Genomic DNA, 27,840 nt, shown 5'->3' on the forward strand with positions numbered 1-27,840 from the left:
AGACACCCCACAGGCCATTTATTATGGGGTCATGCCACCCCTCCTAGCAGCACTCCTTAGGAAGCAGGGGCATTACTTTTGCAACCTGTGGATGTCACTTTCTTTTCGCCCTTTCCTCACTCAGTTCAGAAGTATGTCTTTTGAGTTTGGTGGAGCAGCTCCACTCTCCTCACTGTTTCTGCCCCTACACTTAGGAACTAAACAGCCAGACATGCTTACGCACTTTGTCTTTTCCATCCTGCCATGCGCTACTCTGAATCCCTAAGTACACAATTAATACCTGCTGGAACAGAGGGAAAATAGAAAAAAAAATAAAAGGCAGAAAGAAAACAGATTTGTATTCAAAACATTATCCCTGCCACATATGTACTCTAAGCAGTGGAGACCTGACAATGCTCTTAGAATAGATTGGCTAGAAATAGAGGGAGATGAAATTTTGTAGATCCTCCCCATGGATATTATAAAAGTTAGAAAATCTAGATAATCTTAGCTGCAAGTATCATTTTTTTTTAAACTAGAAATCTAAATATATACATTTACATAAATTTACATGAGATTTACTCCTCCAAAATGATTTTGCAAATCTCTGAAATACAAATATTTCATGAAAAACTGTCTTTGTATTCATATAAAATAACCATAGTGAAAACAAATATATTTTCATTATGACATTTATAGATCTTACTCATTATGAATGTTTTTCAACTTCTTAGATGTATAATTTCACAGGCTCTTCACAACAACCCTGTCAGGAAGTATTCTCATATAGGTTGTATGACATGCTCAAATCCATAGAACCAGTGCAGACTAAACCCAGGTTCTGATTCCAAATCCTCCCTGCTTTCTAGCATCCTATGCTACCTCAAGTTGTTTCCACTGAGGCTAAGAAGAATTGTACAATTCTAAAATGCAAAAAAATAAGTTGATTTTTGTCTTGAGGAAAAATGACCATGTTTATCAGAAAAAGATAAATAGCCTGATTACCTTCTTTGCTTGTTGACCTTTTCTCACAGACTTGAGCACTACAGTGCTTGATAGTAAGGCAATGTGCTGTATGCAGGTGTCAAAAGATGACTGACTCAGGGCCCCTGCTATAAGACAACCACAATGAAGCCCAGGTAAAAGACATGTAGACACTTGGCTATCAAAGTTCCTGTGTGCTGTACTGCTGGTACAAACTAACTGCTGTGTGATTAGTCAGGAGAGCAGTTAGTTCTGTGGTATTAGAAAATGGGATACAGATTGAGAAAAGCTTCATATATATGGCATTGAATCTGACATTGAAAGAGGTTAGGATTTTGCCATGAGGAGAAGCCCAGTCAAAGATCAGCATGAACAAAAAAGGAAGAGTCAAGGTGAGCTGTGTTCTCAGGGTCCAGAATGGATGGATGTCAGGGAACAGGTAGGGAATGGCAGAAAGTCAGGTTGGTCAGGCCTCCAGATGCTGGGTTGTAGTGCTAACAAGTCTGGCTTTATCCCTTAACCATAAGATGCAAGTCCAAATTCTATTTCTCTTTGTATGACTAGCATCCAACAAAATACTACAAAATAGAGTTAGTATGAATTTGTTGAATTTTTTTTTTATAACATAACCAAGGTAGTGTCAGGATCAAATATGGGGATTTAGAAAGATCACTCCGGCTAGAGTAAGATGAAAGGTACTAGTATAAACTGACAGGAGATTACTGTAGAGGGGCCTTTGAAATGTGGGAATGAAAAAAAAAGACATTTGAGAAACATGGTGTGCTAAAGAAAGAGAGGATGCTCAAATTCTAATGGCAGCAGGGCAATTGCCTATCTTAAGGGGCCCAGAGAGAATTTTTGATGCTGTTGTTGGTGAATATATTCTACCCTCTCTAACATGCCCCAAAGAACTTGAAGTCAATAGTCATTGATAGTAACAGCTTTGCACTCACAAGAAAATTAGGACAAAAGAAATCATTCATGCCCTGCTTGGCTAAAAGACTATTGTTACACCACCTGCAATTGCCCTCAGTGCTTGACAAGGATTCCACTGAGTAAAAAAGATGTTTGCAAAGTCTCATCTCATTGGGAATTTGGGTTGCGGGCTTTCCTTCCTTGCTTGCTTAATATGTGTAGGTTTACTATTAATATTTTATGTGTTTTCCCTGAGAATAGGGGTCTTAACAGAACCAGGGTTAGAACATAAAAATCAGACTTCTTATGGAACAGTGATTTCAGATTTACTCATTTGCTATGAAACTGAGTAACCAAGATTGCTATGAGAACATACAAAAACAGATTCTAGATGCCAATCCCCTGTTGACTACTCTCAGATGACCTGAAACACGTAGGCAAATAATTCCAACCCCATCAGGAAGGAATAACAGGAACAGAAGAAATAAAGTGTTCCTCAATGTTAAGTTCACACAATATAAGATGATATCATATATTTATTAGCTTAAAATGTCTAGCATTTATTAAATACAGCAGTAGTCACATGACTGACGTTTATTCAACCCTACTGAACTTGCTTTAACCTTTATGATCAGTTAAATATTAATATGTCTTATTGTTTAGTTATAGGTTATCACAAGTAAACAATTACTAAAATAATTAGAATATTTCATTGTCTAGTCTAGTAATGATCATACAAAATATTTTTGTTTTTCTCTTTGTGACTTTTTCCTGTTCTGAAAAAACATGTGTAACTGCCTACCTTTTAATGTATAAAAAGCTGGCTGGGAAAAATAAAATTTAGAACATAGCATCCATTCCTTGAGTTTGTGTTGCTTTGTTCTCCACCTCGCCGACGCCTACTCCATCACCTGTGACCACTACGACCCCTGCTAGGGCTGGACCCCAGCAGACTATGGACAGGCAATTCTCTGGAGATCCTCATATTCATCAGATAGTTCGTTCAGTTGTTAACCAAGTTCATAAATAACCTTCTATTTAAAAAGTAACAGAAAACAAATGGGAAAACTACTGTGTTAGTGACATTTAAAGTAATGTTAATTACTTCTTTTTATACCCATACTCTACATGCCTTGAAGAAAAGTTATATGAAAAATCCACAACATCTATAAATTAATATGAAATGTTTGACCCATATATAGAATATTAGATTACAGAGATATTTTTAAAACTAAATACACAAAAAGATCTACCATGGTTGTGAAGAGAAAGCTAATTATTATTCCTAATTTATAGGCTTAATGAAATTATAATAAAAAATCCCAGCAGATATATATTTTTTGGTACTTGGAAATGAACCCAGGAGTGCTTAATCACTAAGCCACATTGACAGCTCTTTTATGTTTTATTTTGAGACAGGGTCTCACAAAATTGCTTAGGACCTCACTAAGTTGCTGAGGCTGGCCTCAAACTTTTGATCCTCCTGCCTTAACCTCCCGAGTAGCTAGGTTGTAGGCATGTACCACCCAGCAGATATTTTTGATACTATACAATATCATTTATAAGAAACCAAGAAAATTTAGAAAAACTGAAATAATGAAGAGAGATTTGTTTACTCTATCATATATTAAAATATACTGTAAAAGCTGTAATGATTAAAACATTACTAGTTTAGACATTAGTAAGGAAATATATGGAACAGAGTAGACTTTTTAAAAAATACATTTAAGAATTTATTGCATGAAAAGGAATTTAGTATATAAAAACCTGAAGTACTTTTTAATGGTACCATGTGATTTGTTGTTTATTTGGAAAAGAAATTAAAGTCATATTCTCACTTAATATTTTTTGTAAGAAATCAAAAGAGCAAAACATAGCTTAGATTCAATATAGTTTTAAGAATATTTTAATCACAAAAATATTTACTATTTTCAAGCTAATATACACTAATATATTAGTTTTTAAATTTCAGTAGTACATTGAAGCAGTACTAGCTATCTTTGAGGAAACATCATTATTAATTATGTGTTCATGTGAAAATTGCTATAAACTATACTTTTCCTTTTTCTTTTTTAGCAAAACATGAAACCAACATATGGAAGCATTTCTACACTTATTCTGAGGAGGAAAAATCAAATTTGCAAATAATGTCAAACAAAATATGCATTTCCAAATACTGTCAAGACAGCCAAACCCTTGTTTTTTGAGAAGTATACAAAATTCATCATATGTGAAAATATTCTGTTTTCATGTCTTTGAAAAAATATAGATATTATGTTTTCAACTAGAAAAGGGAAAAACAATCACAGAAATGAAATAACACAGAAAGGGAAAAGTTTGTGGTATTCTCCCTACCTCCATGATCCTTCTGAGAAAATTATGGCTTTCAATATCTACTTTATAGCATTTCTATACTTTATGTGTATATCTATATTGTCACTGTGGAAGACAACAAATTGAAAAAATCATAATTTTCTTTGTTTAAATCTAACACTGATGGATTCTTCTGCTAATTCTGCCTATTTCTCAGAAACAAGTCCAAGCCATATAAATGAATAATTTCATCATAGCTGCAAAATGCTCAGCAACAGTAATGTTAGAGGTAGAAAAACATGAACACTGAACAATATTGCCAGGAGCAAAATACCACTGGGAAAGTGAATTTCTGTTTAAGGTCTGGTATCAGTTGAGGATTTTCAACCACCCACTTCCAGTTTAATCTCTTGATGTAGGACTATGAATGTATAAGCTAAAGATGATCCAAGCCGTGGATACTGACAAGAAGGGAAGATCTTGGTTTTCCAAGGTTGAATGTTTCCATACCTGAGTTGTTGTGGCAGAAATCTGGATTATAATCCCAAAGGAAAAGGAGTATATACCTTTATGATCACCTCCAGTCATGCAAAGAAGGATGATAGATGGAAGGGGATAGGGACCTGTGTCAAAGGAAACTGACCAGTGCCAGGCAGACATTTCAGAATTGGGGGTCTTTCCCACTGGAGTCAATCTACTGCTATAGAAAAGAACAAAATATCCCCTTTCATTGCAAGAGTTCCTTTCCTCCCCCAGAGGACTCCAAATCTGGGAGAACTTTTTCTTTTGTTGTCCACCTGCACATATGACGTATCTGAAATATTGTCGAACCTTCTCTCCCAGGGCATATCACAACTCTCTCTTATAATAAGGACCATCTTTATTCATGGTCTTAGGAGTTTGATTTCTATTCCTGGACCACAGAGTACAACCCTAAAAACTGGATTCTGAATTTTGCTCCCAGCAAAGAGGATAAATCCTTCATAGGGAACTGGAGATCTAAATGAGTACATACCTCAATAAAAGGACAGCAGCCTGAACTTTCTTGTCCACAAAGAGAATGTTTTGGTTTCATAACTAACATGAATATAACATCTGACAGCCATTTTATACAAAAGCCTAAAAAAGCCTATAAGAAAAGTATTCAGGCCGGTTGCAGTGGCGCATGCTTGTAATCCCAGATGCTCAGGAAGCTGAGACAGGAGGATCATGAGTTCAAAGCCAGCCACAGCAACAGTGAGGCACTAAGTAACTCAGTGGAACCCTGTCTCTAAATAAAATACAAAATAGGGTTGAGGATATGGCTCAGTGGTTGAGTGCACCTGAGTTCAATCCCTGGTACCAAAAAAAAAAAAAAAAAAAAAAAAAAGGAAAAAAGAAAGAAACAAAAGTATTCATCTTGGGATAGAATAAACAGAACTAAACTTTAGATAAATAGCAAATTTATGGGCATCTTCCATTTGATCCATTTATTTTTCCATGGCTAATTATATTCTGAGCTATATTAGGTGCTGCAAAGAACAAATAAAATATTGGCCTATCTCACTTTTTTCCCCTCTTTCTCCTTCCCTTCCTCCCTTCAGTTCTTCTTTTCTCTGTTCCTCATTCCTCTCTCCCTCTCCCCTTCTCATCCTATTTATATCGAATATCACATTGGCAGTAGAGTGATAAATGGCATAGCTTTATGATGATGACTTTGATACCTACTATGAATCTCTATTTAGGTTCAACTTTGGGAGTTTACATTTCCTTCATTTCATAAATATAAGGAGTCTAATATGCATAATTTGAGATGGTGAGACTCTTCAACCAATCTCTCTTATCAATAAAAATCATATCCATAAGGTTAATTTAAGGAGGCTCCTGAATGAAGAAAGAAAAAAATAAGTTTACTATTTACTAAGTAACAGGCACTTGATAACAATTTACATATTTAAACTTATAAGTTGATATTATCACTTTTACTTTATAGATGAAGAAAATGTCCTCAAGAAAATCTAGGTAATATGTTGCAGAGCAGGAATTCAAGCCCAATTCTGACTCTAAAGTTCTTGTTAGAACCATGCAGAATGACAGATTTGTGGTCTGTGTGGGGCTGCTCCTTTTTGAGTCCATAGCAGACCATGGTAGTAAGTAGATTTCAATATGCCCTCCCTTGTCTGAGAATTGGCCTAAGAATCCTTCTCAAGAAAGGGTGTCAGGCACAGTTACTTGGAACTGGCTCCCAAGATGAAACCAATTTACTGCCAAATTGGGGGTGGGAGGTGGGAAGAAGGAGGCTATAGGATAATGTCTGGAACGAGACAGAGGCGGATGTCAGAGACTAACACAGAGAGGAGGACTAAATAGATTTGCTTTATTAGAAGGAAGAAAAAGGCAGGGAATGGGAGATCATGAGAGAAGATGCTGAAACACACCTAGAAGTTTCTGGCTGGAGCTGTTAAGGCGCTGGATAGAGAAACATGATAAGGCGTGACAGTCCAAACTGTTGCTGAGGAAGTTGCAGATTTGAATTCAAGGAAAGAGGCCACAACAGACTTGATATGATTTTCCCTGGCTATGGAGCCCAGTGAGAAGGAGGAAAAATGCATCAGGATGTCATTACGAATTTCACACAGAAAAACTAACCTTTCCAAAAGCTAACCGCCTAGTAAGAAGCTGACGCTATGAGCATGAATATTGTGGGTTATAAAGAAGGTGGGTAATAAAGAAGGTCTTTTATTACTCTATATTCTCAACTGTTCAGCTTAGTTGAAGAATGAAGATTTGGGAAAACGACATCACAGAAAAGAAAGAGAATTTGGCTCAGGAGTATGACAGATACCTGATATGAGACCTGGCTCCACAACTCATTAGCCATGTAATATTGGGTAAGTTGTTTAACCACCCTGGAGCATTTTATGTGAAAACAATAGCACCTGCTTCCCAAAGACGCTGTGAGGATTAATAAGAAAACATACATTTAGGGACAATGGTAGTGCATGGTATATTGCTGGTACTCAATAAATGTGAGTTTCCTCTTCCTGGTTGTGGCTCGTGAGCTTAACATTTTTGCACATCCATTTTTTGATCTGCAAAATAAAGATTAAAAATTTGCTCTGTTTATTAGACAGAATAGTGATTCTCATATTTTGGTATACAAAGACTACATAGTCTTTGTTCAAAATGCCAAAATTTGAGTCCCATCTCACACATTCTGGTTCAGCAAGTCTGAACTGGATCTTAAAAATCATGCTGCATTTTAAATAATATCTCTAGGTGCTTCTAATGCAGGAGAATCATGGCCTGCTACTTTGACAAATTTTGACTTTAGCAGCACCTGTGAGGATAGAGCATTCTTGGAGGAGAGACTAGGGTCATGAGGAAAAGAAGAAAGTAAGGAAGAATATTTCCCAAGATTTTTGACTTGTGAAGTGTCAAAGGTAAGTGTATGTCCCAGGACTCTAGCCTCCTTTTCCAATGATCTAACTTGCATCCCAGACTGTCTTCTCTGATATTAGAGGCAGAAGAAAATATCCTTCATAATAGCAAAAACTTAAAAGCTTGAGGTTGGGTAAGGAATTAGGTTGTTTCTCCAGTTAGGAAACAACTCTTTTCCAGAAAAACAAAATATATATATATATATATATATATATATATATATATATATATATATATATATACATTACATTTAGAAGTAACTGGTTGTAACACAATTCTTGACTAGAGAGCAGACCTTTGTAGTAGCCAGTGTTTCCCTGTTTTGAGCAGTAAACAGCTTTGGTCTCTCTCTTGAGGCAGCAATGTAAATTCTCTTCTTATGAACTAAGAAGAATATTTTATTCTCTCCTCCTGTAGTGGTGAAGTCAGATAATGCTTCCACAGTTGAAATAAAAAAGAACAATTATTAGGAATAACATTGTGATAATTACTGTGTGCACCAAACTGTCCCCAGCTGTGCATCTTCCCACTGCAGGCAAGAATGTGGCATAAGTGGGTTTCTGGGCAGGAAGCAGAGCTGCGATCACTCTCACTATACTGACATGTTATTGTAGCTAATCTTCCTAGTTTCCTTCTTCACTCAATTCTCTAAACTGCTTAGCAGCCTACATCAGAGTTATATGGTGGGGGGTGGTAAGCAGATTAAAACCTGCCTTTTCATCTTTAAAACATGTCTCCTTAATGACTATGGCTATCATTTCTTTGGATGTCAACATGAGCCAGGAACTGTGCTAAGCACTTCAATTTCATTACCTCATTTATTTCCACATTTCATTAGTCCCATTTTACAGACTCTGAAGCTTTAGAGAAATTAACTGATTCCTCAAAATGACCCAGATAGTAGATAATCCGGGTCTGATCTAGTTCCAAAATACATGCTCTCCACCATCCTGCTATGGCTGTTGCTATATAGTAAGAAATTAATTGGGAAGTTTTTGTAAGTTTGTTCTGTGCTAAGCTAAGTAGGTGAGAATTCAGAATGGTTGGAGAGAAAAAGTACCTCAGAAACAATTTGTTGCTATCTCTCTATGAGGAGACATGTCCAGAGTGCATGAAAACAAATAAATATTCAAAATTTTGTCTCTATTTACATTATCCTCTCAATAAGCACAGAAAAGGCCGACTTCTCCATTAGGTATAGCAGGTAAGGACCCACCATACTTTTAGAGGCCTCAGGTTAAAATCAGAAGAAAAAATTGAAATGAAGTTTCAAGTTGAAGAAAATGTTTCGGTGTATTTGTATTTTATACCAGTTAAGTCATAAAATATAAATTTTAGTATGCCTTTAAGAAGGATACATGAATGTTCTGCTAGCAACTCTGTAGACTGTGGGAATAACTTCCATTCTTCGTTCATATATCAGTTCAACAAATATAAGTACCTACTATGTACTAGGCTTTTTGCCAGTATTCAATCTACAATGGTAAATACAAAAGATGTACTTTTTGCCTTCATAGAGCTTTTAATTTACAACCAGCAAGTAAATGATAAATATATGTTTACAAGATGTGATAAAGACTATAAAAAGACTAACAGTGTATGTTGATACAGAATTAGTTAGCTAGGTTACTCAAGGAAGGACTCTAACAGATGAGAAGAAACCACACATGTGTCAAATGGAGAGATGATCTGAGGATGAAGTTTAGTATGTACCAGGCCAGTGAGACCATAGTGAAATAAGAAAAAGGGAGAGTGGTACAACATAAAAATAAAGAGCTGGGCAGCAGCCAGATCATTCACAAGAGAGCCTTGTGGGGCATAGTAGGGGGATTTAATTTTATTCTAAGAACAATGAGAAGTCAATAAAAAGTCTTCAGCAAGTCAATGACATCATATGGATTATGTATGTAAAAGATCTTTCTGGAGACTGAGTTGGTGAACAGATTGAAGGTGGACAAGGATAGAAGCAAATATATAAGTAATAAGACTATTGAAATAATCCAAGTTCTCTGAATCCTCCAAATTGTAATTATTTTATGTTTGCTATATTGCAATCCCTCACCCAAACCAGAGCTCATATTCTAAATTGATGTGGTATAAATATGTTAGTGGAATATTAGTCTCTCAGGATGGTCTCTGAAAATATGACTCTGAGGTCAAATAAATTCAGGAAATTCTGCAATCTAAATCTGCTTCGTGGAGATTCACAATGTAAACTAATATATTAAAGGTGCCATAAAGTATTTCAGTAGATGTGTGATCCCAGTATTTCTAAAACATACATGACCATGGAACCTTTTGTTTTTTCCCCTCTATATAATATTAATATTTTGCAGAACATATATTCCCCAGGGCACATTTAAGGAAGTAATGCCCTTAAGTCATTATAATCAAATGTTAAGCAAATTCCATGTGTTGAGATACAGTGCCTCATATTTTCTACTTCTCCATTTATTATTTCAGTGGCTTAAACAATAATTTCTGAATCCCCATAATTAGCACGAAGATATCAGCTTCCTGTGCTTTATTTCTTCTCTCCACTTATACCTTCTATTTCCTATCAACTGTCCCTTTACTTTTCATTTTCAAGGCTGGCAAGCTTTTAATTGTTTCTATAACCTTGTTTTTAGATCTGGATCTCCTACAAGCCAGTTTTGAGTATCCTGAATTGATCCTCTATATCAGTAGCATTTTATGTTAATTTTTTGTCTTTGTATAAAATCTCCTGGTTTGGGATATATCCTTGATTGTATCTTCCAGTTATGTTATTGAAATTTTAATAACCTTTGGAGGTATTTTTTATATACTATGTAATTCACCCATATAAGTGCAATTCAATAGTTTTATCATATTTACAGAGTTGTACGGCCATGAACCTACTCTATTCTAGAATATTCATCATTTTAAAAAGAAACTGCATACACATTAGCAGTCACTCCTCATTTCCCTACAATCCCTACTAACGCTAATCAATTAGTAATCTATTCTTAGTCTCTTATTGGTTTGCCTATTCTGGGCATTTCATATTAAAAACAATCATACAATGTCAGACCTTTAGAGACTGCCTTCTTTCAGTGCACATAATGCTTGTAACATGTATTGGAATTTCATTTCTTTTTATTTGTCTAGTAATATTTCATTGTATAGATATACCACATTTTATTTATCTATTCAACAGCTGATGGATGTTTGGATTGTTTCCATTTTTAACTATTATAAGTAATGCTGCTATGAATATTTGTGTACAGGGTTTTGTGTGGACATACGTTTTCATTTCTCCTAGATATGTACTTAGGAGTGAAATTACTGAGTTATGTGGTAATTATATTTAAACTTTTGAATAACTACCAGACTGTTTTGCAAGATAGCTGCACCATATTATATTCCCACCAGTAGTGTATGAGGGGTCTAATTTCTCTACCTACTCTCTAATACATGCTATAAGATGCTGGTTTGATTACAGTCATACTAGTAGTTGGGAAGTGGTACTTCATTGCAGTTTTGATTTGCATTTCCCTAATAACTAATAGTTTTAAGCATCTATTTGTGTGATATTTATATCTTGGGAAAAATGTTTATTCAAATTACTTCTGTGCATATCTTAATTAGGTTATTGGTCTTTTTATGGTTGAATTGTAAAAGCTCCTTATAAATTCCTTATCATATATATGACTTACAAATATTTTCTCTTGGGTACAAATCCCTTATAATATATATGAACTACAAATATTTTCTCCCATATTGTAAGCTGTCTGTTCACAAACTTAGTGGTGGTGTCTGATACACAAAAGTTCTTAATTTTGATAAAGTCTAATTTCTCAATATTTTATTGATAAGTTTACTGTATGCTTTCAAGTGTTGGCTATGGTTTCAATGTGTTCCCCAAAAGTATGTGTTAGAAACTTAATTCCCAATGCCACAGTGTTTGGAATTGGGACCTTTAAGAGGTGAACAGATTAAAATGCTGTTATTGAGGGAGCAGGTTTATTATCACAGGTGTGGATTCCTAATATAAGGATGAGTTCAGCCCTCTCTTTGCTCTTTTGCCATAGGATGACACAAGATGGTCTTTGCCAGATGCCAGCGCCTTGATCTTCCCAGCCTCCACAACTGTGAGAAAATAAATTTCTGTTTTTTATGAGTTACTGAGTTATAGCAGCACAAAATGCACTAAGACAGTGTAGGATTTAAAAAAGCATTGTCTAAACTTTAGTAGACTCAATTGCAGCAAGCATATGTTTAGTTTCCAAAATATCTTTTGTTCTGATTGTACCTTTTTCATAGAAATGTGTTTTTATTTTATAAGTGCAATACCTCACAATGTCTTTATAAGAATATGAATTACAGATTTTTAAAGTACTATTCTGAATTATAATTCTTCTTGGGTCAATTGTTTAGTTTATTTTTTCTTCTGTGCTACTTGTTTTTTATGTGTGATCTTTGTCTAGTCATTCATATTTAAAAATTGTGGAGGACTAAGGATATATTTCTAGGTTACAAATGCAGATTTTTCTCTGTTGTTGAATATGTAAGACTTTTCTAAGTCTCTCTTGTGACTGGGATCTCTATTTTGTGGGTAGGAATTGCTGATCTACATATGAGTAATTATAATAAACTTCAGAAACAAGTAAGAAATGCTTCAAGGTAAAAAGAAAAGAAGCAGGAAATCACCAAAAATGGTAGCATAAGCCTGTAATCCCAGATACTTGGGAGGCTGAGGCAGAAGGATCCCAAGTTCCAGGCCAGTCTGGGCAACTTGGTGAGTTTCTGACTCAAAATAAAAGAAAATTTTAAAAAGGGGGTGAGGATGTAGCTCAGTGGCAGAGTGTTTGCTTAGCAACTCTGAGTCCCTGGGTTCAATTCTCAGTACCATCTCCCCAAAAAAGAGAGAGATAAAAGTTTACAAAAGTAAAGCAGAGGAAACTGATATAACCCAAAAGAACAATTACTTATGTGTTTACATAAAACACAATAGCTAGGAATAGCCAGCTCATGAATGAGGAAATGAAAACAATAAAACAAGCATTTTATTAAGTCCTCCTCATTTTCTAGGCAACATGCTACTCCCTGAAAATATAAACATGAATATTCTCTCTCTGTCCTAATGGAGTTAGGACATGAAAAAAAGTATGACATGAAAAAATGTATGTATAATTGTGATTGAGAGGAATTGTAAATCATGTCAGATAAACTTAGAGACAGTTGTTGAATATGACAAATACTATTCATTCAACAAGATTTGTCAGGGTCCTGATCCTAGTCCACAGTCTATAAGGAAGGCAAATATGTAAACTTATAAAGTATAATCAATTTGATAAATACTATAGCAGAAAAAAATAAAATGCTAGAAGACATGCAAAGCCAGAGAAGACCATAGAAATCCTGCTTAAAGATGTCAGAGAAGTCTAAGGAAAGATGAAAAAAGAGGATAGGGTGGTATTTCACATTAAATGACAGAAAATAAAATGGTGCAAATGTAAAAAAGAATATGGCATCTTCTAGTTCATACACACTTTGATGTAGCTAGAAGGTAGGTTGTACAAGGGAGCATAACTGTGTATTAGATGCAAATGTAGGCAGGCAGAGACCCTTAAAGCCAGGAATGAATTTGAAAGCGTTTTGATTTCAGAAAAGAATGACTTGACCAGATGTTGCCTTACAAAAACAAACAAACAAACAAATCAACCAAATAAAACAAATCAAACAAACAAAATAAATCAAACAAAAAACTACCCAGAAATCTATATGGGGAAATTATTAGAATCTGAGATTAGATACAGGAAAATCATTTAAGAGGAAAAATTGTAAGGTTTAAAATAAAAATGAAAAAAAAAGATGGGATAAGAGTGATATTAAAAAGTCAGAAGTAACAGTACTTAATAAGTAATTATGTGAACAAAGGAGAGCACTAATTCTAAAATAAGCTCCTGGTCTGGGTCTAAGGCAAAATGATTATCATGTTATTAAACACACTTGGGATAAGATGAACTAAGACAACATAAGATTTAGGAAATATTCAGCTCTTTCCATTGTTAACAGAATTCAAATTTAGAGTTATGCATCATGATCTTTCATTAACTAAAAAAGAATGAATTCTTAAAAATCATGTTATGTGCATATATAGAAAAACATACCATCTTTATGCATAAGTAATAAGAACTGATCAAATATAAACAAATAAATGAGAAAAAGAAAGTAGAGTGGAGTAAGGAGAATGGAGAGGGAGGACAGGAGCGAAAAGTGGGAGGAAAAAGGGGAGATCATGAACTGAAATCAAATTCCATGCATGTATGAGTCTGTTAGGATGAACCCAACTACTATATATATATATAAAGCTCAGAGTTAAAAAAGAATAAATTAATAAAAATGGCAATGCTCATTGCTATGGAATATTGGTGAAAAACATACACCCTAATACATTGCTGCCCTACAATCGAGTGAAATTATGAAGAAATTTGGCAGTAAATATGAAAGCCATAAAAATTATCAACTATTTTAACCCAGAAATCCAAGTTTTTGGAATATAGCCCAAGGATATAATTCAAAGGAAATAAAAAACCTATTTGTATAAAGATGTTTATACTTGGACTATATATTACAGACAAGAACTGGAAACAGCCCAAATGCCCAATAGTGAGGGAATGCTTATGTAGACTTTTGTACATTAGTGCAATGGAATATTTTATTGCTATTAAGAATGACAAATATGAGAACTATGCAGAAATAAGAAAAGGGCCATATGAAGCAATGAGTAAAAAATGCAGAACTCAAAATGATGCATATACAATGATTACAACTATGTAAATTTATATCTGTATAACCAGGAGGATTGGAAAAGACTACAGAGCTGGTAATTTAGAGTGCTGACATTTTTGTTGTTAGTTCAAGTTGCTGGGGATGTTTATATGTTTCCAGTTATATTTCACTATATACTTAGTAATATACATTAAGAAAGATAATGCTTCATTTTTTTCTGGCATTACAAAAATTTGTTCATCAATACTTTTTCTTGCCCTAAGAGATTTTTCTCCAGTTTTCTGAGTCCTACTTTAGTTTTTTTTTTTTTTTTTTTTTTTGGGTGCTGGGGATCGAACCCAGGGCCTTGTGCTTATAAGGCAAGCACTCTACCGACTGAGTTATCTCCCCAGCCCCCCACTTTAGTTTTTTGATATGAAGGAAGTAGAGCCCACTTTTTTCTACCACAACACCCCAGTGACATCCCTTTCCTCTTTGCTTATTATTGCATCCATGTTGCTTAATTTATTTATAACAAACCAATCTGTTCACATTTGTACCATGTACACAAACTGGATGCCCTAACTACAATTAATGTAATGGAGATAGGCTTCTCCTATGACTTTTAAAAAATCTGTTGTGTAGAGAAACATTTGTGTCTTTTTTTTTTTTTTATCCTAGAGGAATTGCCCCTTAATTAATGAAAGTCAATCCCTTTGGATTCCATTACTTCTAACCTTAAAGGACTTCTACCTTTGGCTTTATTCTCCTTTTCTTATACTATCTAGTTTTTCTCCTCTCAGGAGTTGTATTAGTCAGTTTTTCATCTCTGTGACCCAAATGCCTGATGAGGACCACTTAGAGGAGGAAAAGTTTATTTTGGCACATGGTTTCAAAGTTCAGTCCATGGTGGGCCAAATCCACTGCTCTGGGCCTGAGGTTAGCAGAAATCATGGCAGAAGGGCCATGGTGGAGAAGCACTGCTCCATTCATGGCAGCCAGGAAGCAGAGCAAGGAAAGAAAATGGGCTGCATAAAAGACAAACCCTTCCAGGGCACATCCTCAGTGATCTACCTCCTCCAGCACTTCACTACAGTCACCATCCAGTTAGTCTACTCAAAATAGGACAGACTGATTAGTTCACATCTCTCAGAATCTAATCATTTCATTTCACCTCTAAATATTCCTGCGTTAACACAGGAGATTTGGGGTACACCTCATATCCAAACTACAACAGGTGTTTAGCTCTTTAACCTACATGCCTATTCTACTATTTATCACATTAAAGAGGAAAAACATTGTCATCTTTCTTGACTACAGGTCTCCCTTTATCTTCTTATTTTTATTCACGGTAAAAAAAAAAAAAAATCTCCCTAGAGTTGTCCATATTTTTGTTTCAAATTTCTTACCCTCCACTTACTTTTCATACTACTGCAATCCAAGTTCAGTTCCCACCATTCTCCTGAACTGTTTCTCAAAGTCACCAACAACCTACATGTTGCCAAACCAAAAGGTACTTTTCTATTTTCCTAAAAGTTGACCTCCTGACCTCGTAGAAGCACTATTTATTCAAAATTCTTTTTTTCTTGATGTACCTCATCCTCTCCTTTTTATCTCACACTGACAGCATTCCTCTTTTCTTACATCTTTGAATATGTAAGTTCTTCAGGGTTCTCTTCTAAGCTACTTTCTATACTCTCTCTAACTTATCTCCTCTGTTCCTATGGCTTTAAATCCCATTTTCATGCTAATGACTCCCCAAATTGATATTTCTAGCAGAGATCTTGATTTCTTTACTCATATTCAATGATATTCTTGATATATTTATTTAGATTCAAGGATAATAATATAACATGAAACCAAACATCATGATTTTTCTTTCCAGAATCTAGTCACACCCCAGTCTTCTCATCCCAGTGAATGGCAACACCATCTACCCAATTACTTACACATCTGTTGGGCAGGCCCCAAATGGTTACAGTTAGGCTCTCTCACTGAGCCTTACTGCAGGCTATGTTTTTCATATGTAGCCAAGGTCATGAACACCCTGATTCAGCTTATGTACTTAAGGTTATAAACATTTGCTTTGTGAGCATGCACCCATTTATGTAACCTGCTGGAATGTGGCTTATTTATCTGGTCTGCATATAAAAAGGCCTATGGAGGCTAAATGAAATTGGCTGAGGCTAACTGAAGCTGGAGCTGGAGGCTGGAGGCTGCTGACACTTCTAAATAAAGAATGCCTACTATTCCAACTGCATCTTTCATCATCTTCCACCTGCTGTGATCCTGAATCTGTTTTCCTGGGTCTGAGCCTGCACCCCGACAATTGGTGTAGTGGGCAGGTTATTCCACAGGTGAGAAATGCAACCCCAGCAGACAGGAGGGACCTGTGGCTACCTAGCACTCGGCTGCCAAGGTCCCATTAGCATGGATTCCTGTGAAGAGTTGGAATGCGGTAGATGGGTTCCCTGTGAGCATAGAGATTCTGATTGACCTATGGTGAACATGGATCTGGCAGAGTGGACAGTGAATGAAATGGTGGAGCCCAGGCACCAGCCCACAACCAAGGAGAAAGGTGGCAGCAGCAATGTGGAGGAGATGGAAAATCCTCCTGAAGAGCTGTGCACACAGCCACTGGAGCCATGAGATAAATGTTTCTTTCAGCTCTCAGAGCAAAAACTCATGCAACTTTACCAGAGACTGCCAAGATGAGGGAGTTGCAAGATATGGAAGAGACCTTGGAAACCAGAGTAAAGTTACTGGAGGAGTATCTCTGTCCCTTGAAAATACCTTGGTTTCCCCAGGGTGCTGGTGGAGTCTGAGGAGGAGGAGGAAAATTAACACCTGCAAGACCCGTAAGCAAAATGAAACAGCAGCATCTGATGTCTCAAATAGGCAGCCACCTGCAGTGCCAGCCCAGTTAACCAAGTTCACCACATTCTGCTGGCCAAGCAAAGTTGGTGGACTTGGGAAAATAATTTGGACAAAGGTCAAGAGAACCCCTGGCCATTTTGTTGTTATGCATGTGAGATTCAGGGGTACTGAGAGCCAAGAGGGGCAAGACACCCTCCCAGTGTGTTACATGTTATTGATCCTGCACAACCTAGTGACTTAGATGTGCCAGGAGCCCGCAGATGCCAAGAGAAAGTCCAGGTGTGCTAGGAGTTGTCAGGAGCCAAGAGAGAGCTCAACTCAGGTTTGCCAGGAGCTGGCAGGGGCCAAGAAAGCCCAGATATGCTAGGAACCATCAGGGTCAAAGAAAGCCCAGATGTGTTAGGAGTCAGCAGGGACCAAGAAAAAGACCAGGTGTTCTAGGAGCTAGCAGAGACAAGAGACTGTAGGAGATGCATAGGTCCTATTACTTATGTAAGTGAACCAGAAACAAGCAAATATATTGGAGGTACCTATACTTTCCTGTGTTTGGTACACTGATAACTCCAGCCATGAACAACTGCCTGTGTAGATGGTGGTAGCTGTGGAGCCAGAGACAGACACTGTTTGGTTTGATATCAGTACAAGACAAAATAGTCAGTGAACTGAGCTAAATAGTGATTGCAAATGAAGCATCCCCCATAGTGATATGCCTGACAGTTGTGTGTTGTATTGGGGCAAGTTCTGTGGCAAGAGCTTTGGTAACTAAGCCACCAGGAACAGGTATAGGTTATATTACTACCCATGCTCCCCTGACTAGTCCAGGGAATAATGAAGCAGATGCATTGGCTAGGGTGTGGTGGCTAGAAAAGGCACCTTCCACCAGTCTGGCATCTTGGTTGCATCACTGCCTACAGTATACAGGTGTGAAAACTATGTGGCACATAGTCAAACAGGGAGGTCCGCCTTTAACATGGAGCACCCCAGGAGAGGCCTACCAGGCATTTGTGGTTTGTGCCCAGGAATATATCCACACCTCTGATACCTTGGAGTCACAGATGGTCAGGACTGGCCATTTACCAAAGTCAGAAAGGGCCATGTTTGCCTTGACAACAGTGGATATGGCTAGAGGCTTGTTGTTTGCCTGGTAATCAAGCAAATTTGCATACTATGATTCATGCCCTGACAATGCTGACAGCTTTATATGACCAGCCAATCACAATAAAGTGTGACTGCGGCATCCATCTCATGGGTCAGGATGTTCATGGGTGACTCCTGTACTCATTACAGATTCAAAGGAAACTGCACGTCCCATATCACCCACAGGTTGCAGGCATGAGAGAAAGATATAATGGCCTGCTTAAACAAGGACTTAGGAGTCAACCCACCTTCTATGAAGAGGTTGGTATAGTGTCTGGGGGCAGTTGTGAGAGCTCTGAATAACTTTTCCTGATGAGGGGACCAGCTCCTGTAGAGTCTGCTACACTGCACAGCAGCACCAATACAGGTCCAAGTGACAACAAAGAAGACTGGGTTTGGAAACAAGGGGATGTTCTTTGGTCTGCTCCCACTGGATTGTATAGAAGGAAAACTGTGGATTGGACATGGCCATGGACAATAAAGTCCTCCCCCTGACTTCCATTGGATAGCCTTGTTAGCCTCATGGGAAAAAGATTTGGAATGTGATCTCCTTGTGACACCATGGGTGACTAATATATGCCACCCCCCATACATGTGTCTTGCCCAGATCCCATAGATGGGACACAGATTTTGAAAGGTAACTTTGTTATTTCCCTCTGGCCAATTATGAGTTACCCAGTGCTGGTGCACACAGAGTGCTGAAGTCAGGACCAAGCTGTTTGAGTATGATATCATTGCCCATGGAAGCCTCCACAGGCAGCTACTGTGGATTCTTGGAACTAAAAGCTGGTATGAATTCTCCCACATGTATGTGATTTACTGTAGTAGTACCTGTAATTGCATTGTCCTTTTGTCTGTAGGTGTGTGCTCACCAACACTGTTGTGAACTGGGCACACACCTATGCCAGAATAGCAAACACATCTGCCTACTGATTATGCACTGAAGTGCCTGTGAGTTCTAATGTCAGACTACTCTGGTGAATCCAGACTATGTCCCTTGACAATTGGACATGGCTGGGAAAGACTTTTATTGCCACTATGATATGGGATGAAACTGACAATGGTTTTTAGTAATCCTAGGTGATGGGGCTTGTTTTCTATTTATATGTTGTTGTGGCTTATATTCTTACGGCCTAGGATGCAGGGCTCTGCCCTCCTCAGTAAGTGATTGTTGTAGAAGACTTCAAATGCTTAGATTGCACAGTGAGAAATCCTGAAGGGGTGGACTCTTGAGCAGGTCCAAGATGGCTACAATTAAGTTCCCTCACTGAGCCTTACAGCAGACTATGTTTTTAGTATGTAGCCAAGGTCATGAACACCCTGATTCAGCTTATGTATTCAGGGTCATAAATATTTGCTTGTGAGCATGAGCCTACTTATGTATCCTGCTGACAATGTAACTTATTTATCTGGCCTGCATATAAGGAAGGTCTATGGAAATGGCTCAGCTAAGGTCAGAATGGCTGGGGCTAATGAAGTTGGAGCTGGAGGCTGAGAGCTGTTGCCGTCTCTGAATAAAAAATGTATACTATTCCAATTTCATCTTGCATCTTCTTCCATTTGCTGTGATCCTAAATCTGTGTCCCAGGGTCTAGCCTCCACCTCAACAACATCTCCACCCTGTCACATCATTATACTCCTATCCAATATATCACCACAGCCTACGAATTCTACCTCTAACAGTATATTCCACTGCCACCACACTAATCTTGTCCCATCATTTTTTCTCTGCATTATTGCAGAAACATTCTCACTGATTTTCCTGCTTTCTCTCCAACCCAAGTGCCACATACTAGGTACAACATACTAGTTTTGTGATAAATCAAACTATTTCCCTCCCCAACTTAAAAACGTTCAATGTTTTTCTGAATGTGCTTAGAAGAAATTGCAAGCCCTTCGTTATATCTTTTAGTCCCGATATAACATGACTCCTAGTTTCTTCTCTAACTATATCTTTTGGTAGCCAACCTTGCCATTTTTCAACTTCAGGGCTTTTGTACATGCTTTTCATTCTAACAAAAACACTTTTCACTTCTCACTTTGTCTAGTTAACATCTAATCATCCTTTAGATTACACCTTAAATACCTCTCATCCTCCCCTTACATGTCACTTTAGGGAATGCTTCCATGATTTCCCTAACTTAATTAAGTAAAGCCCTTATATTCACTCCCAGAACTATGTCTCTCTCCTTGGTATTAGCTTAGTTTTAAGCTTAGTTGATTAATGCTTATGTCCCCCTTAACTCAGCAAATCACTCTGAGGATAAAGAATTTTTTGTTTTTATTATTATATTCCCAGTTCCTAATTTAGTAGCCAGAATACAGCTGTAAGAAACACCTGCAGATGAATGACTGCTAGAGTGCCATGCTACTGAAAGTATGTGGTAGGTCCTGTGAAAATATCTTAATCAAATAATTAAAGAAGTAGGATAATCTGAAAGAATAACCATGTGGACTTAAATGATAGAGTTATTAGCTTTGCTTGATTATCTAAGAAATGTGAGTAATATTCTATACTCAGGATCCTTATCCCCTGTTTATAACAGTCAAAATGAAACCACCCTGTCCATCTCCCCCACTACACACATACGCAGAATGCTTTCAAAGTTCAGTGAAAGTATGCAAAGGGAAGCTCATATCTGATCTGTGAATGAAGTCTACAAAAAATTAGAAGTTGCTCATGAGAGAGAAGCTGTTTTAGTCAGCTTTTTTGTTGCTGTGACCAAAAGAACTGACAAGAATAATTTTAGAGGAAAAAAAGTTTATTTGGCACTTGTAATTTTAGAGAGCTCAGTTCATAGATGACTGACTCCATTGCTGTGGACCTGAGGTGAGGCAGAACACCATGGTGGAAGGGTGTAGAGGAGGAAAGCAGTGTAGGACATGACAATCAGGAAATCAGGAAGGAGAGGGAGAAGGGAAGGAGTGAGGGAGGAAAGGGAAGAGAGTGCTCCTTTCACCATGGACAAAATATAAACCCCAAAGACATGCTCCCAGTGACCTACCTCCTCCAGTCACACCCTGCCTGCCTACAATAGTCATCAGTTAACACACTGATTAGGTTAATGCTCTCATAACTCAGCTGTTTCACCTTTAAACTTTTGTGCATTCTCACACATGAGCTTTTAAGGGACACCTCATATCTAAGCCATAATAGAAAGCAAGGAGAGTAGGGAAAGCACAGGAATTGAAGTAAGAGCTCAGTGATTTATATAAAGAGAAAAACACCTAAAATTAAATTTCAGGTTGCTAATGTTGCTACAGTGTAAATTCTTCTGCTTTTCAAATCTTCAGGAATGTTTAATGTTTATAAACTTCTATTAAGAACCAGAAAAGAGAGAAGTCACAAGTGCCATCAAGCTATAAGGACCATTCAGGAGACAAAGCTTTCCCTTTCCTTGTATATCACTGTTTCTACTTATATATCATTTCTCTAACTTCACTTGGTCTGTGCACATCACTAGAAAATGTCTTAGTCTTTGATTTGCAGGAATAACCTTTACGAGTTCAGACTATTAAAATGTTTCATTTACAATGTGTGCCTTGGTACATAGGGAACTGTGTTCCAGAAGAACTCCTAAATCTCCCAATCTCATTGTTCCCACCCCTCCTGCTCTAGTTTCATCTCTAATTTGGACCTTGGATTCAAGATATATCTATATTTGGCCTTCATCACACCCACAATAGCTCCCTTTAATGTAATTCTACATTTTTATTAGCAATAAATTCATTTCCTCTGACCCTGAATAATTGGCCCCAACCTACATGGATGTTTTGATTATCCAGTTCAAATCTGGTCCACCACCAGGACTCAGGAAGAAAGCATTTAACAGTGTCTCATTATTATCAATGCTTTAAAAAATGATTGTAAGATTCATTCAAAACTAAAAATATCAAGTGATAGAAAATCTCCAAAATATCTCCTAATAAATCTATCAGTTTAACTGTGCTTTAATCTACAAATATTTGTAGTGTTTCTCAACTTTTTAACCCAGTTCTGCTGGCCAACATTTTGTCAAGCTTTACTTTCTATAGAAGCTATTAGAATAAATTTTTGTTTTCCTTTGCTTTGCTTTTTATAAAATACAAAATTATGCTATGTAATGCTATAATATTAAAATGTCATTTTTCAAACAATGCATCCCTTCCTATCCATCCTAGAGATTGTGATGTGCCTCCCCCATCCTACCAGCCTCTCCTGACCATGGACATTCTGGAGAGATGAGAAGTTTTTCCATTGTTTGATGAAGAATCCCTGGTTTAGACTGGAGTCAGTCACTATGGGAAAAAAAATCATCTCCTTTATTCTTAAGATTGAATATAACCATAAAAAATACAAATATTTTAGATCATTATACTTAATGAACAATGTCATAAGGAAAACTAAATAATATGACCTACCCATCTAGGAGAGCAATGACGTTCTTCCTTGGACGCCCAATATTAGGGCCATATAAGCTGGCTCTGGAATAAATCCGGATGGGTTGCAAGAGGCTCTTCAGCTGGATATAATCTTTTCCCAACTGGCTGCCATTCACAGCCCGGCCATGCATGGTCCGATAGTTATTTGGCTCTAGATTAAAAACAGACATGTAAGTTAGCATTGAGAAGAGTGAGACTCTGCCAAACTTTTCCTGTCCACAGATCTCTAACTTTTCCTTAACAACATGAATAAAATAACCAAGAAAATAAAAAATAAAAATAAAAAAATAAAAAAAGGAAGTGTGGTGTATCTTAAGTTGAGGAACTATCCCAAAAAATAAGTCAATGTAGCAATGTTGTCTTACCATTTCATCATTTCAAACCAATCTTCACAAAAGATCAGCTAATCCATAAAGGAGACCATGCTGATTCTCAGGTGCTACTTCATAATGAATGGTATATTGGATTGAATAGTGTTCCCCCCAAAGTTAATTCTACTAGAACTTCTGAACATGACTTCATTTGGAAACAGGGTCCTTGAAGATGTAATCAGTTAATATGAGGTCACACTGGATAAGGGTGGGCCCTAAATATACTGATTGCTGTCTTTATAAAAGAAAGGAGAAGGAAGTTCAGATACACACATTCTCTCTCTCTCTCTCTCTCTCTCTCTCTCTCTCTCTCTCACACACACACACACACACACACACACACACACACACAAAGAATGCTAGTCAGACCTGTAAACTGCCTAAATGTTGACTGTGCTCCCTTCCATGATTCACCTACACATCCTCTGGCAAAAGATGGAAGCACAATCTCTGATCAAACATTGACCCATCATTAAGCTATACTGTGATATGCCTCCCCATCCCACCATCTCTTCTAGCTCTGAAAAGCTTGCAGAGATGAGACATTGTTTGAAGAATAATCCTTGATTTAGAATGGGCTAAAGGGAACGCCTATGAAGCTGGTCTTAAAAATGTTTTTAAATGATAAATTAAAAAAGAAAAACGTAGAATTATCAGTAGCTACATAATGTGAGATAGACTCTATATAATTGGTCCAGGTAAGTCACTAAACAAAGAAACAAAAGGAAACAATAAAAACAACTCTGGCATGGAGGACTAAGAATTGAGAGTTTCTCCAATACATTATCTAAAATATGTTTTCTTCAATAAAAAAATTATGGCATTCATAGAAATAGGGAAGTGTAACCCAAATACAAGGTTGGGGTACTGTTCTAAAAAATTGTTTCTTAAGAGGCCTTACTGTTACACCTGACAAACAAGGATTTCAAAATTGCTACTATATTCAAAGAGCTAAAGAAAATAATGAAGAATGAAAGGAAAGTATAATGTTATTGACTTATCAAATAGGAATATAAAGAGAAATACCATAGAAAAGAATGCAAATTCTTGAATTGAATTGATTCATTACATGGAAGAGAATACAATGATATTAACCGCTGAGTTTTTACCAGAAACAATGGAGGCCATAAGAGAGTGGGATGACACATTCAAAATAATGAAAGAAGAAAACCCTGTAAACTTAAAATTCTATATGCAGCAAATTATTCTTCAAAACTGAATGCAAAACTTATACATTCTAAGAAAAACATTGTGAGCAAATCTGTCTTATAAGAAATTAAAAAAGAAGTACAGAATGAAAGGAAATGGCACCATATGGTAACTCAAAACCACACAAATAGACAACATCAATATACGTAGCTACATAGGTAAATATTAAAGACAGTTGAAAATATTCATGACTTTGTTCTTCTTTTGAGTGATTTAAATGACCCTTGCACAAAACAAAAAGATAAAACTGTATTGTTGGGTTTGTCATATATAAATATAATATTTAGAATGACAATAGCACAAAGGAGGGGGTAAATGGGAACTATATTTTAATACAGTTTCTATATTTACCTAAAATTGTTAGTATTTCTGTAAAATAGACTGTGAGGAGTTAAGATATTATACTAAGAAATCACAAGAAAATAACAAAAAAATGAAAGTGGTACTTTAGATAACATTTATCTTGCATAAGAAAGGCAGTAAAGGAGAGACAGTAACAAACAAAACATGAGATAAATAGAAAAAAATATCAAGGTGGCATATGTAAATTCAGCCATATAAGCAATTATATTAAATGTAAATTGACTTAATGCTGAAATTAAAATAGAAAGTATCTTGCTGAATTAAAACACAAATAATATTCAAATAGAGAAACATTTTAGATTCAAAGAAACAAATAGATTGAAAATAAAAGGATTAAAAAACAGATATCATACAAACAGTAACTATTAAGAGAGTGGGAACGACTATACTCTGAATATCAGACAAAATAGACTTTAAGACAAAAATGTTACTAGAAAAATGTAGAACATTTTATAATGATAAAAGGCATCTGGTAATGTGAATAAAGACCTGAATTGTTCAGGAAGATGTAAACATATCATACCTAACAAACACATCAAAATACAATAAGCAAAATTGACAAAATTGGACAAATAGAAAATCCAACAATACAAGGATACTTAGTACTGCATTCTCAATAATAGATAAAACAACTGGAAAAAAAAATCATCTAAGATATGTAAGAGTTGGGTGTAATTATCCACTAATGAACTGAATGATTGATAGAGAACACTCCACCTGACAACAGCAGGATACACTTTCCAGAGCACAACACATGCTAGGCCATAAAACAAATCTCATAAATTTTAAAGGATTAGAATGCTCTGACCACAACTGAATTAAACTAGAATCCAACAGAAAATTGAGAAATCTAAAAATATTTGAAAACTAAAAAAATAATCCATGGGTCAAAGAAATCACAGAGAAATAAAAATATTTAGAATGGGGTGAAATAAAAGTACAACATATAAGAACATATAGGATGTAGTATAAACCATAGCTAGGAGAGGTTCTATAGCCTTAGACTAGCCTATATTAGAAATGAGGAATGATATCAAACCAACAGCCTAGGATTCTACCTTAAGAAAGAGAAAAAGAAGAAAAAACTAAATGTAAAGCTAAGAAGAAGTGATGAAACAATAAAAATCAAAGTGGAAATCAATGGTATTCAAAAATAAAGAAAAGTCAATGGAATATTACTCCGCAATGAAGAATGATAAAATTATGGCATTTGTAGGCAAATGGTCGAAATTGGAGAATATCATGCTAAGTGAGATAAGCCAATCTCATAAAACTAAAGGACGAATGATCTCGCTGATAAGCGGATGAGGACATATAATGGGGGGTGGGAGGGGCTAGCATTAGGTTTAGGGTTAGGTTTAGAGTTAGGCTAAGGAGAGCAGTAAGAATGAAGGAAAGAAGGACTGTGTAGAGGGAAAAGAGGGGTGGGAGGGGTGGGAGGGGTGGGAGGGGTGGGGGGGAGGGGAAAAATATAATAAACATCATTACCCTATGTAAACGTAAAAAAAAATAAATAAATAAATAAAAAAAAAAAAAAAGAAAAGTCAATGAAAGCAAAAGTTGGCTCTCTAAAGTGACAACACAATTGACACACAATTAGGTAGACTGATCAAGGGGAAAGAAAGAGAAGCCACTGACTACCAAAATTAGGAATAAAAGAGGAAATACCATAAAGAACCTGGTAGTGATTAAATTAATAAGGAACTACTATGTACCACTTTATATCAATAATTTAGACAGCTTAGGAAAAATTTCAAGAAAGACACAATTTATTAAACTGACTCAAATATAAAGTCTAACTAGATATATACAAAAAAATCATTGAACTAGTAATTAAAAAATCTTTTCATAAAAGCCCAGATCCAGAGAGATTAATTGGTGAATTCTATCAATGTTTAAAGAAAAAATAACAGTCCTTCATAAACTCTCCAGAAAGTAGAGAAAGAGGTCAGGAAGAGGTCACACTTCTCAACTCATTTTATGAGGCCACTATTCCCATTCCAAAGCCATCATGAGAAAACTACAGATGAATATCTCTCTAAATATAGATGCAAAAATCCCCACCCAACAAAATATTTAGAAATAAAATTCAGCAACATAGAAAAAGTATCATAAACCATGACCAAATAAATTTATGTCATAATGCAAGGTTGATTTAATATCAAAATTCAATTAATATAAAATGCTATATTGATAAAAATAAAAGACAAATACCATATTATCATCTCAACAGATAGGGAACAAAAGCACTTGGAAAAAAATACCCCCATTTCTGATAAGCACTTTCAATGTACCATGAATAGAAGGACACCTCAGCTGGATAAGAAGTATCATAAAAACCTACAGTTAATATCATACCTAATGATGAAATACTGAATGCTTTTCCACTAAGACTCGGAACAAGGTAAGGATGGGTTCTTGCCACTCATAGGCAACATGTGTACTAGATTTTCTAGACAGTGCAATTCCTCAAGGAAAAGAAATTAAAAGCATCCTAACTGGAAAGGAAGAAATAAAGCTGCCATTATTCTCAAACAACATGTAGAAAATCCTAAGGGAACCACACACAAGGATATTAGGTCAATTCATAAAATTAATTATATTTTTAAATACTAGCAATACACAGTCCAAAACAAAAGTCAAGAAAATAATTTGTTCACAATAGCATTAAAAATAATACTTAAGAATAAACTTGGGGGGTTTTCAAGATGGCGGCCTAGAGGGTGACCACATTTCATGTCGCTCCAGGACTCAGGATTTAAGAAGAGGAGGTATTGAGAGACTTGGGACCAACTCAGAGCTACGAGGTCTCTTCCACTCAGTGAGGCTCCCTGACTCAGGAGGTGGGCCTGGACCCCAGGGAACTTCCCAGAGGAGGGCTGCCCAGTCCAGGTGGTAGTTCTGGACCAAAGGAAACTTCTTAGAGGAGAGCTGCCCAGTGAGACTTGCCCACTGTGAGTCTTCCCTGCTGAGTGAAGCTTTCCCACCAGGGTGGTAGAACCAGAGACCCAGGACCAGACCAGCCATGTCCCAGCCTGCAGCATAATCCCCATTTGGCTGACCATCAGTCAACAAATGGAGGCACCTCTGACCACTAGCAGGGAATATACCCAAC

The 27,840-nt window shown here is 36.5% G+C and overlaps 1 protein-coding gene across 3 annotated transcripts in view; it reads right to left on the reverse strand.

Moving 5' to 3' along the window:
* Hpse2 (heparanase 2 (inactive)) overlaps positions 1 to 27,840 on the reverse strand; it is a 799,708-nt gene that overhangs the window by 239,429 nt on the left and 532,439 nt on the right. For all 3 annotated transcript variants that reach the window (XM_047552318.1, XM_047552316.1, XM_047552317.1), the window contains one exon: positions 22,762 to 22,933. In XM_047552318.1, coding sequence (XP_047408274.1) covers positions 22,762 to 22,933 — 172 coding nt within the window. The remainder of the gene's footprint in view (positions 1 to 22,761; positions 22,934 to 27,840) is intronic.

The sequence above is a fragment of the Sciurus carolinensis genome, chromosome 5 (genome assembly GCF_902686445.1).
Source record: "Sciurus carolinensis chromosome 5, mSciCar1.2, whole genome shotgun sequence".
Lineage (NCBI taxonomy): Eukaryota > Metazoa > Chordata > Mammalia > Rodentia > Sciuridae > Sciurus > Sciurus carolinensis.